The 13,795-nt window shown below is 41.0% G+C and overlaps 1 protein-coding gene across 1 annotated transcript; it reads left to right on the top strand.

The window, feature by feature from the left end:
• Nucleotides 1-1,016: 1,016 nt before the first annotated feature.
• Nucleotides 1,017-4,167, top strand: LOC143323468 (uncharacterized). The gene is made up of 10 exons (XM_076735319.1): nucleotides 1,017-1,076; nucleotides 1,243-1,260; nucleotides 1,592-1,721; nucleotides 1,825-1,970; nucleotides 2,114-2,250; nucleotides 2,514-2,607; nucleotides 2,700-3,035; nucleotides 3,129-3,285; nucleotides 3,374-3,501; nucleotides 3,847-4,167. Exons 1-10 carry the CDS (start codon nucleotides 1,017-1,019, stop codon nucleotides 4,165-4,167), a joined length of 1,527 nt encoding a protein of 508 aa, XP_076591434.1.
• The last annotated feature ends 9,628 nt before the right edge of the window (nucleotides 4,168-13,795 follow it).

Genomic DNA, 13,795 nt, shown 5'->3' with positions numbered 1-13,795 from the left:
CAGACTGGAGCGCGGTCAGCAGAGGAGGACTTTCTTTTCACCTCCAGACTTCACGGAGTATCTTTCTGTAAGTAAATGAAAGGCGCCATGCCCATTTAATAATACTTTCTATTGGTATTTTATATGTGTCGATAATAAGTGTCACGGAGTCCTGTCTGTAGCTCTAACAAGGTAGGCTAAGTCCGATGTTAAGGTTAGCATGGCTATTGTATGCTATTTTTTTAAGGGTGCATTAATGTTCCTTTTGCACATCAGTGTTGATGAATATACACAACTTGCTTAACGTAAGTATAGGCTACACGTTTGGATAACACGGTATATAATTGCACATTTTTTTGTAAGAGGTTAAAGCTAGCTAAAATGATGTAGCACCAGCACGAGGCGTCACGTTAACAGAATATTCTCTGTCGGAAAAATCTGTAGGCAATGGAAGTGCGCGTACGGCAATTAATTAGCTATGGTCTAGTTTCGATGAAAATGTCAAGCGATGGAGTAACGTTAGAGAGCCAGGGCTGGGCCGGGGGGCTGAGCTCCTGCCTGCCCAGAGACTGCTGCTATTGCTAAAAATCAGGCTAGCTCTGTGAGCCGGGTAGCATGTTGCTGCCGTAGGCTTCCTGGAGAAACAAACGCACCGGACCACCACGCCAGCCACACTGAGCTCTGTTCTTACAGGGAGGTGTAGTTTATTTAATTATTTTATTTTATTGTATTTTATTTTTAACTTTTGGGACTTAAAAAAAAGCCTATTCTTAACTTTAGCTTCTCAATCTAACGTTAGCCGCAGCTAATAACGTTACCGTAATCACACACACACGCCTCAGCTGCTGCCATAATAATAAACGTCTGAAATGCCGGTGAGTTTTTATAACCTCAAAGTTACAGTGTTTTAGCTATCTATGCATATGAACAATAACGTCGCTGTCATGTGCCTTCAGTTGACGTTATTTTGCCATCATTTATGTTTGTGTTTATGGGTAAGTGTCGGTGTTGTTGGCAGGAGAATTAGGTTAGCCGTCATGGTAGCAGGCAGGCTGAGCTTTAGTAACAGTGTCATTGTGCTGGCCCCCGTTGTCGAGGTAGAGACTAGTTGGCATGACTCGTGAGTAATGCTTAAAAAATCAAAACAAATACTCCGACGGTCGAACTCAGGCAAGGCAAAATCTTCATGTCTCTCCACATCCACAGTAAACATACTGTAAATGATGATGTAGTGTGGATGTCTATTCTTCTATTTTTTTCTAGTACATCATGTTGGTGAAGGTGAGATTTGGAGAAAACGCAGAAGTATGTCAAAGTGGCTGAGACTGAAGATTTCTATGATGACTTCAACACATTTCTTCAGAAAGGTTGGCATCACTTTTAATGGAGCCCAGAATGTTTGTGTAAATTGACTAATTGCTATAATATCTACTGAATTTATGTGATATGTAAATGTCTCATATTATGGAGTTGTGTTTATGATAGCTAATGGTAATGCCCTGTGTGCCCTTGATCTAAAATGTTGGGGAAAACAAGTTCAGAAAATTTCTGTTTATCGTAATTTTTCCATTGCTCTAAATTTAATATTTTTTTTAATCAAGTCATTCACAAGCTAGATCTTCCACTTGAGACTGAGCTGCACTTGACAGATGAATCAGGGACAGAAGTCGATGCAGATGTGTTTGAGGACCTTTTGCAAGCAGGGAACCTTACTGTTAGGGTGGCAACTGAGAAGTCAACAGGTGAGACTCAGGCTTGTGAGGCCAGGAGTGGATCGTCAATAGCGTATTGTGGAGAACTAATTATTTTTTCCTTTTGTGTATACATTTTTTTTACTGTTTACAGTTGTGCTTCATCATGATCTTCCACCCATGTCAGACAACTCATCTGTGTCCGTGTCAGAAGACGTGGCAGTATCCTCTGATTCATCAGATGCAACAGTGATTGTTCGGACAAATGGAGGGAAGAGAACCCATGCTGAACGGGAATCGGCAAAAGAGGTCTTAGTTATCAGATATCACACACAAATATATTGTGCAGTAGAACTGTGTTAAACTGTTTTGTTGTTGGACGTAATGATGATGATGGTGATGGATATAATTGCTAATTTGCTTTATGATTCTTTATGTTTTAGATGGTGAGAGATGCTCTAAAGGATAAACCGGGTGGACAGATTATTTTGGATGAATATGATAAAATGAAAACATTGATGGATAGCACAAGGAGGCAGTTGGTAAACCTTCTTGTAGCCAACATGGTTGAAATTCATGGGTAAGACTTCATTGTTCATATTTATACTTTACAGATTTTTTTTAACAGCACACTTATTTCAGAACATTGCATATTAGTAAAGCAACTTATTATTTATTTTCTCCTATGAAAGAGATAAATACTAAATGGCTAAAACATGATACAAAAACTGATAAAAAAAAAAAAAAACAGTTTGAAAGAGACTAAAAGTCAGTGAAACTAACAACAGTACAATTTGTAAGCACTGAAGGAACTGTAGTAGTAATGTCATGTTTATCTTTCAGGAGGAGCCCATCTGTCTCTGTGCGAAGTAAATATGCTTTGGGCATCATCTCTCTGTTTCCCAGCCTCAGAGATCCATACTCAGACAATGGATATGTAAGTTTATAAATGAAAAGCTTGTATATCAATTTATGGAGTAGTAATATGGTCTGAACTTACTCTACAATTTTATGTTTTTAATATTACAGGAACACTACTATGACCCACAGAGTGGATCTGGGTACTTGGCCTGGAGGATAAAAACGGTTCAGCGCAACACTGCAGCTCAGTCCCGGAGATCTTCCACCAGCACACCCTACCAGGATAGTCCAAAGAGAAAGAGGGAGGTTCTCTGCACGGATAAGCAGCTGCTTGGTGAGCAGTGTCATGAAGCAATATCCTTTTTGAAACATTCAACTGACGAATCGGCAATCAAAGAGAAGATGAGGGCTACTTTCCAGTACCGCCAAACACTGGTTCAAGATCAGCAGTGCTCTTCGACAGTTTTAGATGTCTTCCCACGATTCCTCAACATCACTGGCTTGGTAAGAAAGGCAACGTCTTTATATTAAGTGAATTGTCACTCAATGTATACACTTTTAAGTTGCATAAGTATAAAAATGTGTGTTCTTCTGTAGATTGACCAAGATTTCACGATGATGTTTGGAGAGGAAGTGTCGGGCAGATTTTTGGCAAAATGGCCTACTTTTTTCAAACCTAGGATCCTGACAGACTGCAAAAAACTGACTTCTAATGAACACATTCAAAGCCTCTTGTCTGCGCAGCACGACTCAGGTGGGTCTGGTTAGTTTCTTCTCGTTAAAATTATAATGTGAATGTGTCATGACATGATTTCAGACATTTTCTCCTGTTTTTCCCCTAGGCTGGGACAGTGACTTATCAAGCATTCTGCTGTTGGTTCACTTGCTGCCGCCCACGTCCAAAGGCCACAAGAAGAGTCCTAAAATCAGCGCATGTCAAGCTGAAGACCATGTCGTTCAATATTTGCAGGTATGCAAATAGTAATGTACTTATGTAGGGCTGTCCCAAACGATTATTTTTCTCCAGATTAATCTATCGACTATTTTTTCGATTAGTCTAATGATTAATTTTTCGACTAATCTAGTGATTATTTTTAGGTTAATGATTATTAATTTACAAAAATACTGTCATATGCCATCTCCATTTTGCAAAGGCTGCAGATAGGGATGCACATGATTAACCAATCAACCTTTCCTTTAACAGATAACTAACTTTGACCAATTAATAGCCTACTATTGGTAAAAAAAAAAACTTGAATGTAGCAGCGCTATATTTCATGATTTTCTCCTGATTCTTATTTACATTTTGTTAAAGATGGGAGCCAGTGTCGAAATGTTCCTTGCTGGTGTGGTGCCGGGACAGCCCTTCCTCCTGTGTGTGGGTCAAAAGAAGAACAACATCCAAAGATACTACGTCATCATTGACCACAAGGCCATCCCTTGCAAGGCACAGACATCCTTGGCAGCTTTCGATGAGCTCTTCAAAGCACACTTCATCTTCAGTGTCAACTACCACAAATCCCTCTTCAACTTCTATACATTCATCCAAACCACAGTTTTTAACATTGACGTGGGAAGTGCCAAGGAAAGTCCCAGAGTCAAGGAGCTCAGAGCAAGATTTTTGCACGACGCTTGAGGTGATAAATATCCCTGGATGCAAATATGTTTCTTTGTTACGTCTGTAAGGCACACCACAAAAGTTCCGCATTGCTTTGCCAGCATTTAAGACTCCACCACGGTCTATATCCTGGGAAGATGTTACGTTTAAAAGGTGGACAGCCGGGATGTTGTTTATCATTTTGCACCTATTCAGGTTTCAAGAAGCATCTTGTTCGTTTCCATAGAGATGTTGCTTTGACTAATACTGATGACAACGTGGACACTCAGAATGAAGTTGGTGAGCCCTCAACTTCACAGGCAGTCAGTGCAGGCTCTCCAACAACTACCCAGCTCTCTGTTGACAATAATCTTGTGTTAAACATGTGTGCTTCTGTTGTAGCACAGTTGCAAGCATCTGGTGTTGCTGAGAGCACAGTCCAAACAATGGTGGGGTCCATGGAGGAACTTGTAAATGACATCCATAGGCAAGCGAGAGAGGCAGTTCTCAGCTGTACTACAGAAATTCAAGGCACAGATTTGGAAAAGAAGGTGGAAAAGTGTTTTGATCAACTAGAAAATCCTTTCTCAACCTTGAACACAAGAGGCAAACGACAGAAGTTCTTTGAGGAAAAGTGGGAAATTGTTGAACCTATTGAATATGTTCTTGGAGTGCGGTTTGATGTTCGCAGGGATCACACAACAGGAATTTACAGTCAGGTCCCTGTAACGGACAAATTTGTGTATATACCCATCCTGGGAGCTCTTAAGTCTATGTTCAAGAACACTGAATTGTGTGAAAGTTTCTTGCAAGCCAAACATCAAGAAGAAGGAGTTTATAAAGACATATGTGATGGTTCATACTTCAAGAATAACGTTTTGTTTTCCCAGAACAAACATGCTCTACAGATTCAACTCTATTTTGATGAGTTTGAGACAGCAAATCCCTTAGGTTCAAAGAAAGGGATTCACAAACTTGGTTGCATTTACTTTATATTGAGGAACCTGCCCCCAAAATATAATTCTGTGTTGATGAATATACATGTTGTGGCACTCTTTCACTCACAAGACCTGAAGACTTACGGATTTGATGACATCTTAAAGCCTCTTGTCGATGAACTTAAAATACTTGAAACACAAGGAATTGAGGTGCCTTTCTCAGACTCACCTTTGCTGGGTTCTGTTATACAAGTAACAGGTGACAACCTAGGTTTACATGGACTGTTTGGTTTTGTCGAGTCCTTCAGCGCTACGTATTTTTGCAGATTTTGTTTGACAAGTAAGGTTGAGTCACAGTCTGTGTTTACTGAAGATGACCCTGGCATGATTTTTCGTACAAAAGAAATGCATGAACAACATTGTGCAGCTCTACAGGAAAATCCTATGTTGAGTTCAACATTTGGTGTCAAAAAGACATGCTTGCTCAATACATTGCATTTTTTCCACACCTCTGAAAACTATGCAGTTGATATCATGCACGACTTACTTGAAGGTGTTGTACAATACGAACTCAAACTTATCTTTCAATACCTTGTCAACTATAAGTATCTGTCTTTGGAATCATTGTCACTGAGGATCCAAAGTTTCAACTATGGTTATATTGAGAGAAAAAATAGGCCAAGCGGGTTGAAAATGGATGATGCTAGCAAGGACCTTGGTCTAAATGCAATTCAGTCATGGTGTCTTGTGAGAAATACTCCTCTTATTTTTGGTGATGTATTGGAAAGAAATAACTGTTACTGGAATCTGCTCCTCCTCTTGATTCAGATTGTGAATATTGTATTTTCACCTGTTGTAACTAACGGTATGACATACTATTTGAAGCACTTGATTAAGGACCACCACAAGCTATTTCAGTCTTTGTTTTCACAGAAAAGATTGATTCCAAAGCATCATTTCATGCTACATTATCCACGTTGTATTAGAAAAATAGGTCCACTCCTTCACGTATGGTGCATGAGGTTCGAGGCAAAACATAATTTTTTTAAAAGATCAGTGAAAAATTTCAAAAATATCACAAAAGCATTGGTGAAACAACACCAGAGACAGCTAGCTTACCACTGGGAGAATTTTGATTTTCAGAGATTTGAGTTTGGTCCAGTGAAGAAAGAAACTATTGATAGCTTGGAAGGAGGTGATGTTTTAAGTTCTGTTTTTGATGTAAATGCATACTGTGAAGTGTCAACCACTAATTGGGTGAAGAACTATGGAACAAAATATCAGATTGGTATGTTTGTTTGTACTGGAACAAATATGGAAGTTCCTATTTTCAGAAAGGTCACCAACATCATAATACATGATGAGCAAGCATTTATGTTGACTTGCAGAGTGGACACTCTTTATTTTGATGATCATTTCAATGCATACTGTATCAATGAGAGAGCAGATTCATTTTCTGTTTTTCCAGTTAAGGAGTTGATTTATTACAGGCCCTATGACAAACAGTTTTCTAATGAGATGTGTGAAAAAACATACATTGTGCCATATTGTCATATTGTGTGACCTGTGTTGTGGTTATTGCAAAGCCAGTGCTGTTTTTAATGTGGTGTGCTTGTTTGAAATACAGGTTGATTCAAACTGCAACTTGTGTGGTTTTCTTTGTAAATTGTATTATTATTATTATTATTATTATTATTAGTAGTAGTAGTAGTAGTAGTAGTAGTATTATAAAACAATAGTATCATTATTATTATTAGCAGTAGTGGTAGTAGTATAATATTCAACACTATCCATAGTGTTAATATAATCTGGAACTTATTCAGTGTTAAAACAACACAATGATAGTGTTAATTTTTGACACTACACACTAGTGTTAGGTAAATTCAACACTGGTGAGTGTTAAATTTCAACTATTGAGAGTGTTGTTCCAACTCTGTCACAGTGTTAACTGTTTAACACTTTCAAAAGTGTTATTTTAACTCGATCTAGTGTGGACCAATATAGACACTTTTAAAGTGTTGAATGTAACTCCCTAGGAGTTGAATTAACACTTCTGAATTTGCTGTGTAATTTCCCTCTTTAATTCACTTTGCTGAGCTAGTCTTTGCTTTTTTAATCTTGAAGAAATACCAATAATATCACCCCGCATCACTACTTTCGCCCCTTCCGAGAGAATAGAGGGGGAAACAGTGTCATTATCATTGAAGGTAAGACGGTCTGTTAGTTCTGTGCTCATTTCTTGTTGAATCATCAGCATCATCATGCATCATCATTTAACAATGAGACATTAAGTCTCCAATATTCAAACTATTCACTTGGCCCTATCTTTATCTTTAAGGTGATAGTGCGTGGTATGATATAGTAATCGGTTCTATATTGCACTCAGTAGTCCTGTAGATGTTTGCAGCCTAGAGCCTGCCAAGCACCTGCGACATGAAAGTAAAATCCTTTTGTCTGGGGTGTAAGCAACGGCAGATATCTGCCAAATCCACTTCACCCATCATTGCTAGAAAAGTAGTAGATTTTTTGGTCAGGGTGCCAACTCCTGCTGGAAGTCTATCTATGGTTTATCTTAATAGATAATTGAAGTCTTCATCTATCAAAATAGTCCTCTCTGCTTTATCTGCCAGTGAAGATGCTATGTTCTTAAAGAAATCTGCACAGTCTTCGTTTGGGGCATATAGATTGAGCATTGTTATTTTAGTACCTCCAATAGTCCCTATCACATATCTTCCTTCTTTGTCCTCCATTGTTTTTTCATTGTTGAAGTAGACTGATTTATTGAACAGGATGGCAACTCCCCTTTTCCTCACATTTTTAAAAGAGGCACTATATACCTGGTCTGCCCATTCTCTTTTTAGTTTCAAATGTTCTTTTTCTGACAAATGCATAAATTAATTGGATCCTTAATGTTATAACTAATACAATTTAGATTGTCCATGTATTATTGTTTCAAACTTATTATTATACTTCTGTAACCTGTTAAAAAAAGAAAGAAAATACCTGTTTTTGAGTAACCTGTTGAGAAAAAAAAAAAGGGTTACAACATTTAGAAATATTTTTTTTTTTTCATTGAGCATTATTTTAATTTAATACCTTATCATAGTCTTTATTTCATTCTGTATTTCATTTATTTATTTTTTCGTCCCAGAGGTCCATTTTCACTTTGTGTGGTGGTTGTGTGAAGGAAGGGGTGATTTCATTCCTTCATGGGTGTAGCTGAATTGTTATTGGTGAGACTGGCTCATGTTCCACCTCCTTGGCGCAAGTTAGTGAGACACGCTGAGAGATACACGGATGGAGCGATGGCAAGAGGAAAGCAGAAGCACGCAGGTTTAGAGTGACAGAAGTTTAAAAAAAAAAAAAAAAAGACTTGATGTTGTGCATACATGTGCAGACATAAAAAAGAACTCTTCGAGTTGACACTTGATTGTCCGGTGAACCACGAGAAGTAACCCTGGGAACATTACCTGTGGTTATTCTTTTCTTTTCCGGTGAGTACTGTGAAGCGTAAGGAGTTAGCTCTGCGAGTTAGCATGACCTCGTGGTGTGTTAGCCACCGAGCTGGAGCATAAGCCAGGTGGGTTACACTTCCATCATCGTTTTTCCCAAACGCACGTAAAGTCAAGTATGGCAAAAGTATCACAAGATGACAGTGGCCCAATGCTAGTCTTAAGGTAGAATAAACAAATAACGCAAAGTAGAACACGTATAGAAAGGCACGCAAAATAAAGTGAACTTCCACATAACCAACTGGTTTTCAGTAGTAATTACTATCTTTCAATCACATCAAACTTAAACACAAACCAGTACCCGATGTAACCTGGGCAGGGGAAGGTGACTATTCCTGGAATCACACATAGTGTTGGTACAGCTGTCTTCCGACTCTGGAGCGGTCGCTGCTCGATGTGCAAGTATTATACTCCCAGCTCAAATTTAAGTTCCATCCTTTACAATAAAACTTGGGGTTGTCGTCCTAACGTTGATTGTTACTCTACAATATAGAAACTGGGCGTGTGTTGAGATCACTCATCTTCATAAAAGAAAGCCTTGACATCCATGCCTGACAGCATCGCCGGCTCTTTCCCTCTTCTTTTTCCCGATCTGCTCCACCTGCAGGACAACTCCCTCTTCATCTACTCCTGCTCATCCACCTGGACCTGGATTTTAAGCTCACGCAGCATCGAGAGAGCATCCATGAGCTTCGGGTAGGTCTGTTCGCCAGACTTCATGAACATTTTTAACTGTGCTGGATAGATGCACTTGGCCCTGATGTTTTTTAATTGTTGTTCAGAATCAGAATCAGAATCAGAATCAGAAAAAGCTTTATTGCCAAGTACGCTTTTACACATATGAGGAATTTTTTCTGGTGAAATTGGTGCATGACACATCTACTAAAATAAGAGTGTAGCGCCTGTAGTCTGATTAGCAACAACAAATGACACTAACATTCTTGCTAGGTTCGGAGAGCTGGTAATAGTTAGACGAGTACGATTCCATGAGGTTAACAGTTGACAATTTATTGCCACAACAGTAATTATTTTGCAGTGAATGAAAATAAAATGTACAGAAAAATAGAACTCTTCCAAAATGGTAGAAAAATAATAAAATAAAATAAAAACAATAAAAAAAAGTTCAAAAGAAAATGTCCTTCCTTCTTTGTAGAAGGTTAGAGTTCGGTTCAGTTTCCGGTCGTGTTCTGTGTGTGTAATGTTCAATGTTCAATCCATAAGGTTACTACTCGGGTAGATTTTTGTGTTATGTTCTTATCTGTATCACAAGTGAAGTGAGTTGATGTCAGAAGCTCCTCGGAGTGGATCCCACAGCTGGCCAGATCGTGCACCGTTCCGTCTGAATCGCTCGTCCTTATGGCTCGCCACCGAACCTCCTGGGTCCAGAATTGGAATGAAGTCCTAATCCATCAATAAAACCCAAAAGGAAAACCAGTCTACACATAGAGTGTAGAACAAATAATCATTACTCTCTATTCAATGACATCTTTTTACTTTCACTTTTCACTCTATTTCTTTCATATATGCACCCAAATAAAGGATACACTGCATTTAAATGCTTTAAATGAGTCTTCCTAACAACAGAATTTATCTTTTTAACCATAGATTTTATCTTTTTTTAACCATAAAGTTACAATATTAACTTATTCTTTTTAACAACATACATATTTAACCAACTTCGGTGCAAACACTCAATGCATTCATTTCAATGACCACGGAAATAATTAACATGAACTGGTACTAAATAACCACATTTCTGTACCATAGCTGTCTCCATATCTCATCATGAATCACAGTAAAGGCTCATTAGCTTAACCAGCTAGTAGCACGTTAGTTTGTATAGCCTCACAATTGGCATTCACATCACCTTTTACAGGTAAAACCCAGAATTAGCTTAGCGGCGATTAGCCACGATTGCCATTAGCTTCACGCTAGGTCGTTAGCGATCTTTTTACAGCTTGTTTACGGAGTACACAATGATACCACAGGTACCAGAGTAGGTTTAAAACATTAAGGAAACATATCATGGACTCGTTTCTGGTCGACTGGTTTTATGAACATGCTTCAGTAACAGGAATTTCCTCATAATACCAACAGCTAACCTGAGGCCTAGCCCAGTAGCATAACATTTCTCTTACCGGAGTTCTCCGGGGCTTACACGGTGAAACCCGGCTCCTCTCTCGCTCACGCTCACGCACACTCACACAATTTTTCCCTGGTTCGTCAGCTCGTTCCATGTGCGAGTGCTCTGCTCGGTGGCTCAGCTCTGACGAAGATGGCGCTCGGTGTGGACGGTGACTACGCACAGGTCAGACCGAGATTATGTTCAATGCGTCTGACGTTACGCATAGGGGTGGTGCGCCCCAAGTGGTGAAACTGAGGTACAACATTTAAATCACAATTATTGGTTTAGTAACCATGTGGGTTACACCCTCCCCTCTTGAATCTGCATGAGTCCCTTCATGAGCTGGTCTCTCGTTCACATGGGGGTTGTCGTAGTTACTGATAGTGTCTAATGCTTGATTAAAGCTCCGTAAGATGTTCTGTGCTAAAGACACCAAGGGTTTTCCCAACTGAATGTAATGAAAATGGTCAGGGGCTTGTCGTGACCTTTCTGACCTTCGTGTTGAGTCAGGGGGGTTTCTTTCTGTTTCTTTGTCAGACTTGGGTGCCTGAGTGGGGTTTGGCTCAGCACCTTGTAGAACCTCTACAGTCCCTTCACCTGCAGGGTTCTCCTCCTCAGTTCCATTTGTTTTGTCCTGTTCCTTTCCATTTGTCATGTCCGTTTCATTTGTCATATCCGATTCAGGTGTCACATCCAGTTCATTTGTCATATCCGGTTCAGGTGTCATATCCGTTTCCTCTTCATGTGTCGCGTCCTGTTGTGTACTGTCCTCTCCATAAGGGGACTGCTCAAGCATGACCTCAGGCCCCCCTCCATCTACCAACTCAGGAGGTGTTTCAACAGGTACAGCAGGGAGATTGCTGTTATCAGGACCACCCTGAGGCTGGGAGGTCAGGGGTACCAAAGGCAAGGCCGGCAACCCACCACACTCTGGGGCTGCATTGGGCTCCTGTTTCGGGATCTCACAAACTCGAGCGAATCTCTTTTCAGGAGCAACAGAGGACAGATCGGGATAGAAGAAGAAGTCGTCATCAGACTCTGAGAGTTCCTCCAAAAGTTGTGGGTGACTCTGTCTTGTTCTTGGCTTGCGAACCTTAGGCTTGACCGGTTCAGGTTCCTCCTCTTCTGAGAGGTCACCGCAAGCAAGTAGTAGGTCCCTGTGTAGAGTTCGGATGGGACCGTCCCCGTTGATGGACTGTACTTTGTAAACAGGTAGGTCTCCCACTTTTTCCAGGACCTTGTACATAGTGGACTCCCACTTGTCCGCAAGCTTGTGTTTACTTCGGAACCTCAGATTTTTGACCAAGACTTGGTCTCCTTCCTTGAGTGTTGACTCTCGAACTGCTTTGTCAAAGCGGCGCTTGTTTCTGTCAGCAACTTTTTGTGAGTTTCTGGTGGCTATCTGATAACTCTCCTCCAAGCGTGCTTTTAGTTGTTTCACGTACTGAGAATGGGATTTTGGAGAGCCATATTTCACAGGTAAGCAGAATGCGATATTAACAGGTAAACGAGGTTGACGTCCAAACATCAATTCGTATGGACTGAACCCTGTGACGTCGCTCTTGGTGCAGTTATAGGCATGGGTAAGTGGTTTTACAAAATCTCGCCAATGACTTTTTTCTTTGTCTTTTAGGGTTCCCAGCATGCCTAAGAGGGTTCGATTGAACCTCTCTACAGGGTTTCCCCTAGGGTGACAGGGCGTAGTGCGCACCTTAGTGATGCCTGCTAGGGCGCAGAGTTCTTTGATGAGTTGGGATTTGAAATCCCTGCCCTGATCACTCAGCAGCCGCTCGGGGAAGCCGTAGTGCACGAAGAACAGCTCCCAAAGAGTTTTGGCGACCGTTGCTGCCTTCTGGTCCTTGGTCGGAATGGCGACCGCATATTTGGTAAAATGGTCTGTGATGACCAATATGTCTTTTGTATTGTGACTGTCGGGCTCAAGAGACAAGTAGTCAATGCACACCAATTCCATGGGGCGAGTTGTATGGATGTTCACAAGAGGCGCTGATCTTTCTGGTTGTGTCTTCCTTCTGATACAACGTCCGCATGACTTAATCTTTTTCTCCACGTCTGCAGCCATTTTCGGCCAATAGAACCTTGTTCTAACCAAGTCCAGGGTCCTATCCAAACCCATATGTCCCATATCCTCATGTAAAGACTTGAGAATGGAAGCACGAAGAGACTTGGGAGCAACGAACTGGTAAGTGACATCATCTCCAGATCGACGTGTTCTGTACAACAGACCATTTCTCACCTCCAACCTTTTCCTTTCCTTGAGCATCGGCTTGAGCTCCGGAGAGTCAGGAACAAGGCTGGCCTCATCTCCGTCCTCCAAGACTTGGATAACCTGTCCAATGATCGGGTCGGACCTTTGATGTTGCTGAAGTTCCTCTGGACTGTAGGTAGGTATGGTAGAAGAACCTAACACATCATCATTCTCGTAGGTGTCTGGAACCGCATCCGGATGGATAGCGAGGGACTCGACCAAGGTGATGGAAGGTGAGTCAGAGTCTGCCTCGTTAAGAAGACGGTGTTGACACACGACAGCAACTGCGTCTACAGGTAAGTCTTGTTGGTCAGAAGACGAGGAAAGATGATGTGAAGTGAATCTTTTGATTCGCTCTTTCTCTTCAAGAGATGCAGGATCGTCAGCCAAACTATCATGTAGCCGCCTTGAGAGGCCGTCGGCGTCCTGGTTGCTCTTCCCAGCACGGTACTTTATGTTGAAGTCAAAGGTCGAAAGAGCTGCTAGCCAGCGATAACTGGCAGCGTCTAGTTTGGCGGACTTCAAAACATAAGTCAACGGATTATTGTCCGTTATGACAGTGAAAGCATTCCCATAGAGGTAGTCATGGAATTTCTCTACGATCGACCACTTGAGAGCGAGGAATTCAAGCTTATGGGCGGGATATCGTTTTTCACTGGATGAAAGACCTCTGCTCGCATAAGCGACAACTCGCATTTCGCCTTCCTGTTCTTGGTACAGGGCGGCCCCTAGACCGGAAGTGCTAGCGTCGGTGTGGAGCACGTATGCCAGTTTTGGGTCTGCGAAACCAAGGACAGGTGCGGATGTGAGTTTTTCAATGATGACG

Source organism: Chaetodon auriga, chromosome 7, assembly GCF_051107435.1.
Source record: "Chaetodon auriga isolate fChaAug3 chromosome 7, fChaAug3.hap1, whole genome shotgun sequence".
NCBI lineage: Eukaryota > Metazoa > Chordata > Actinopteri > Chaetodontiformes > Chaetodontidae > Chaetodon > Chaetodon auriga.
This window is presented reverse-complemented; position numbering and strand designations above follow the sequence as displayed.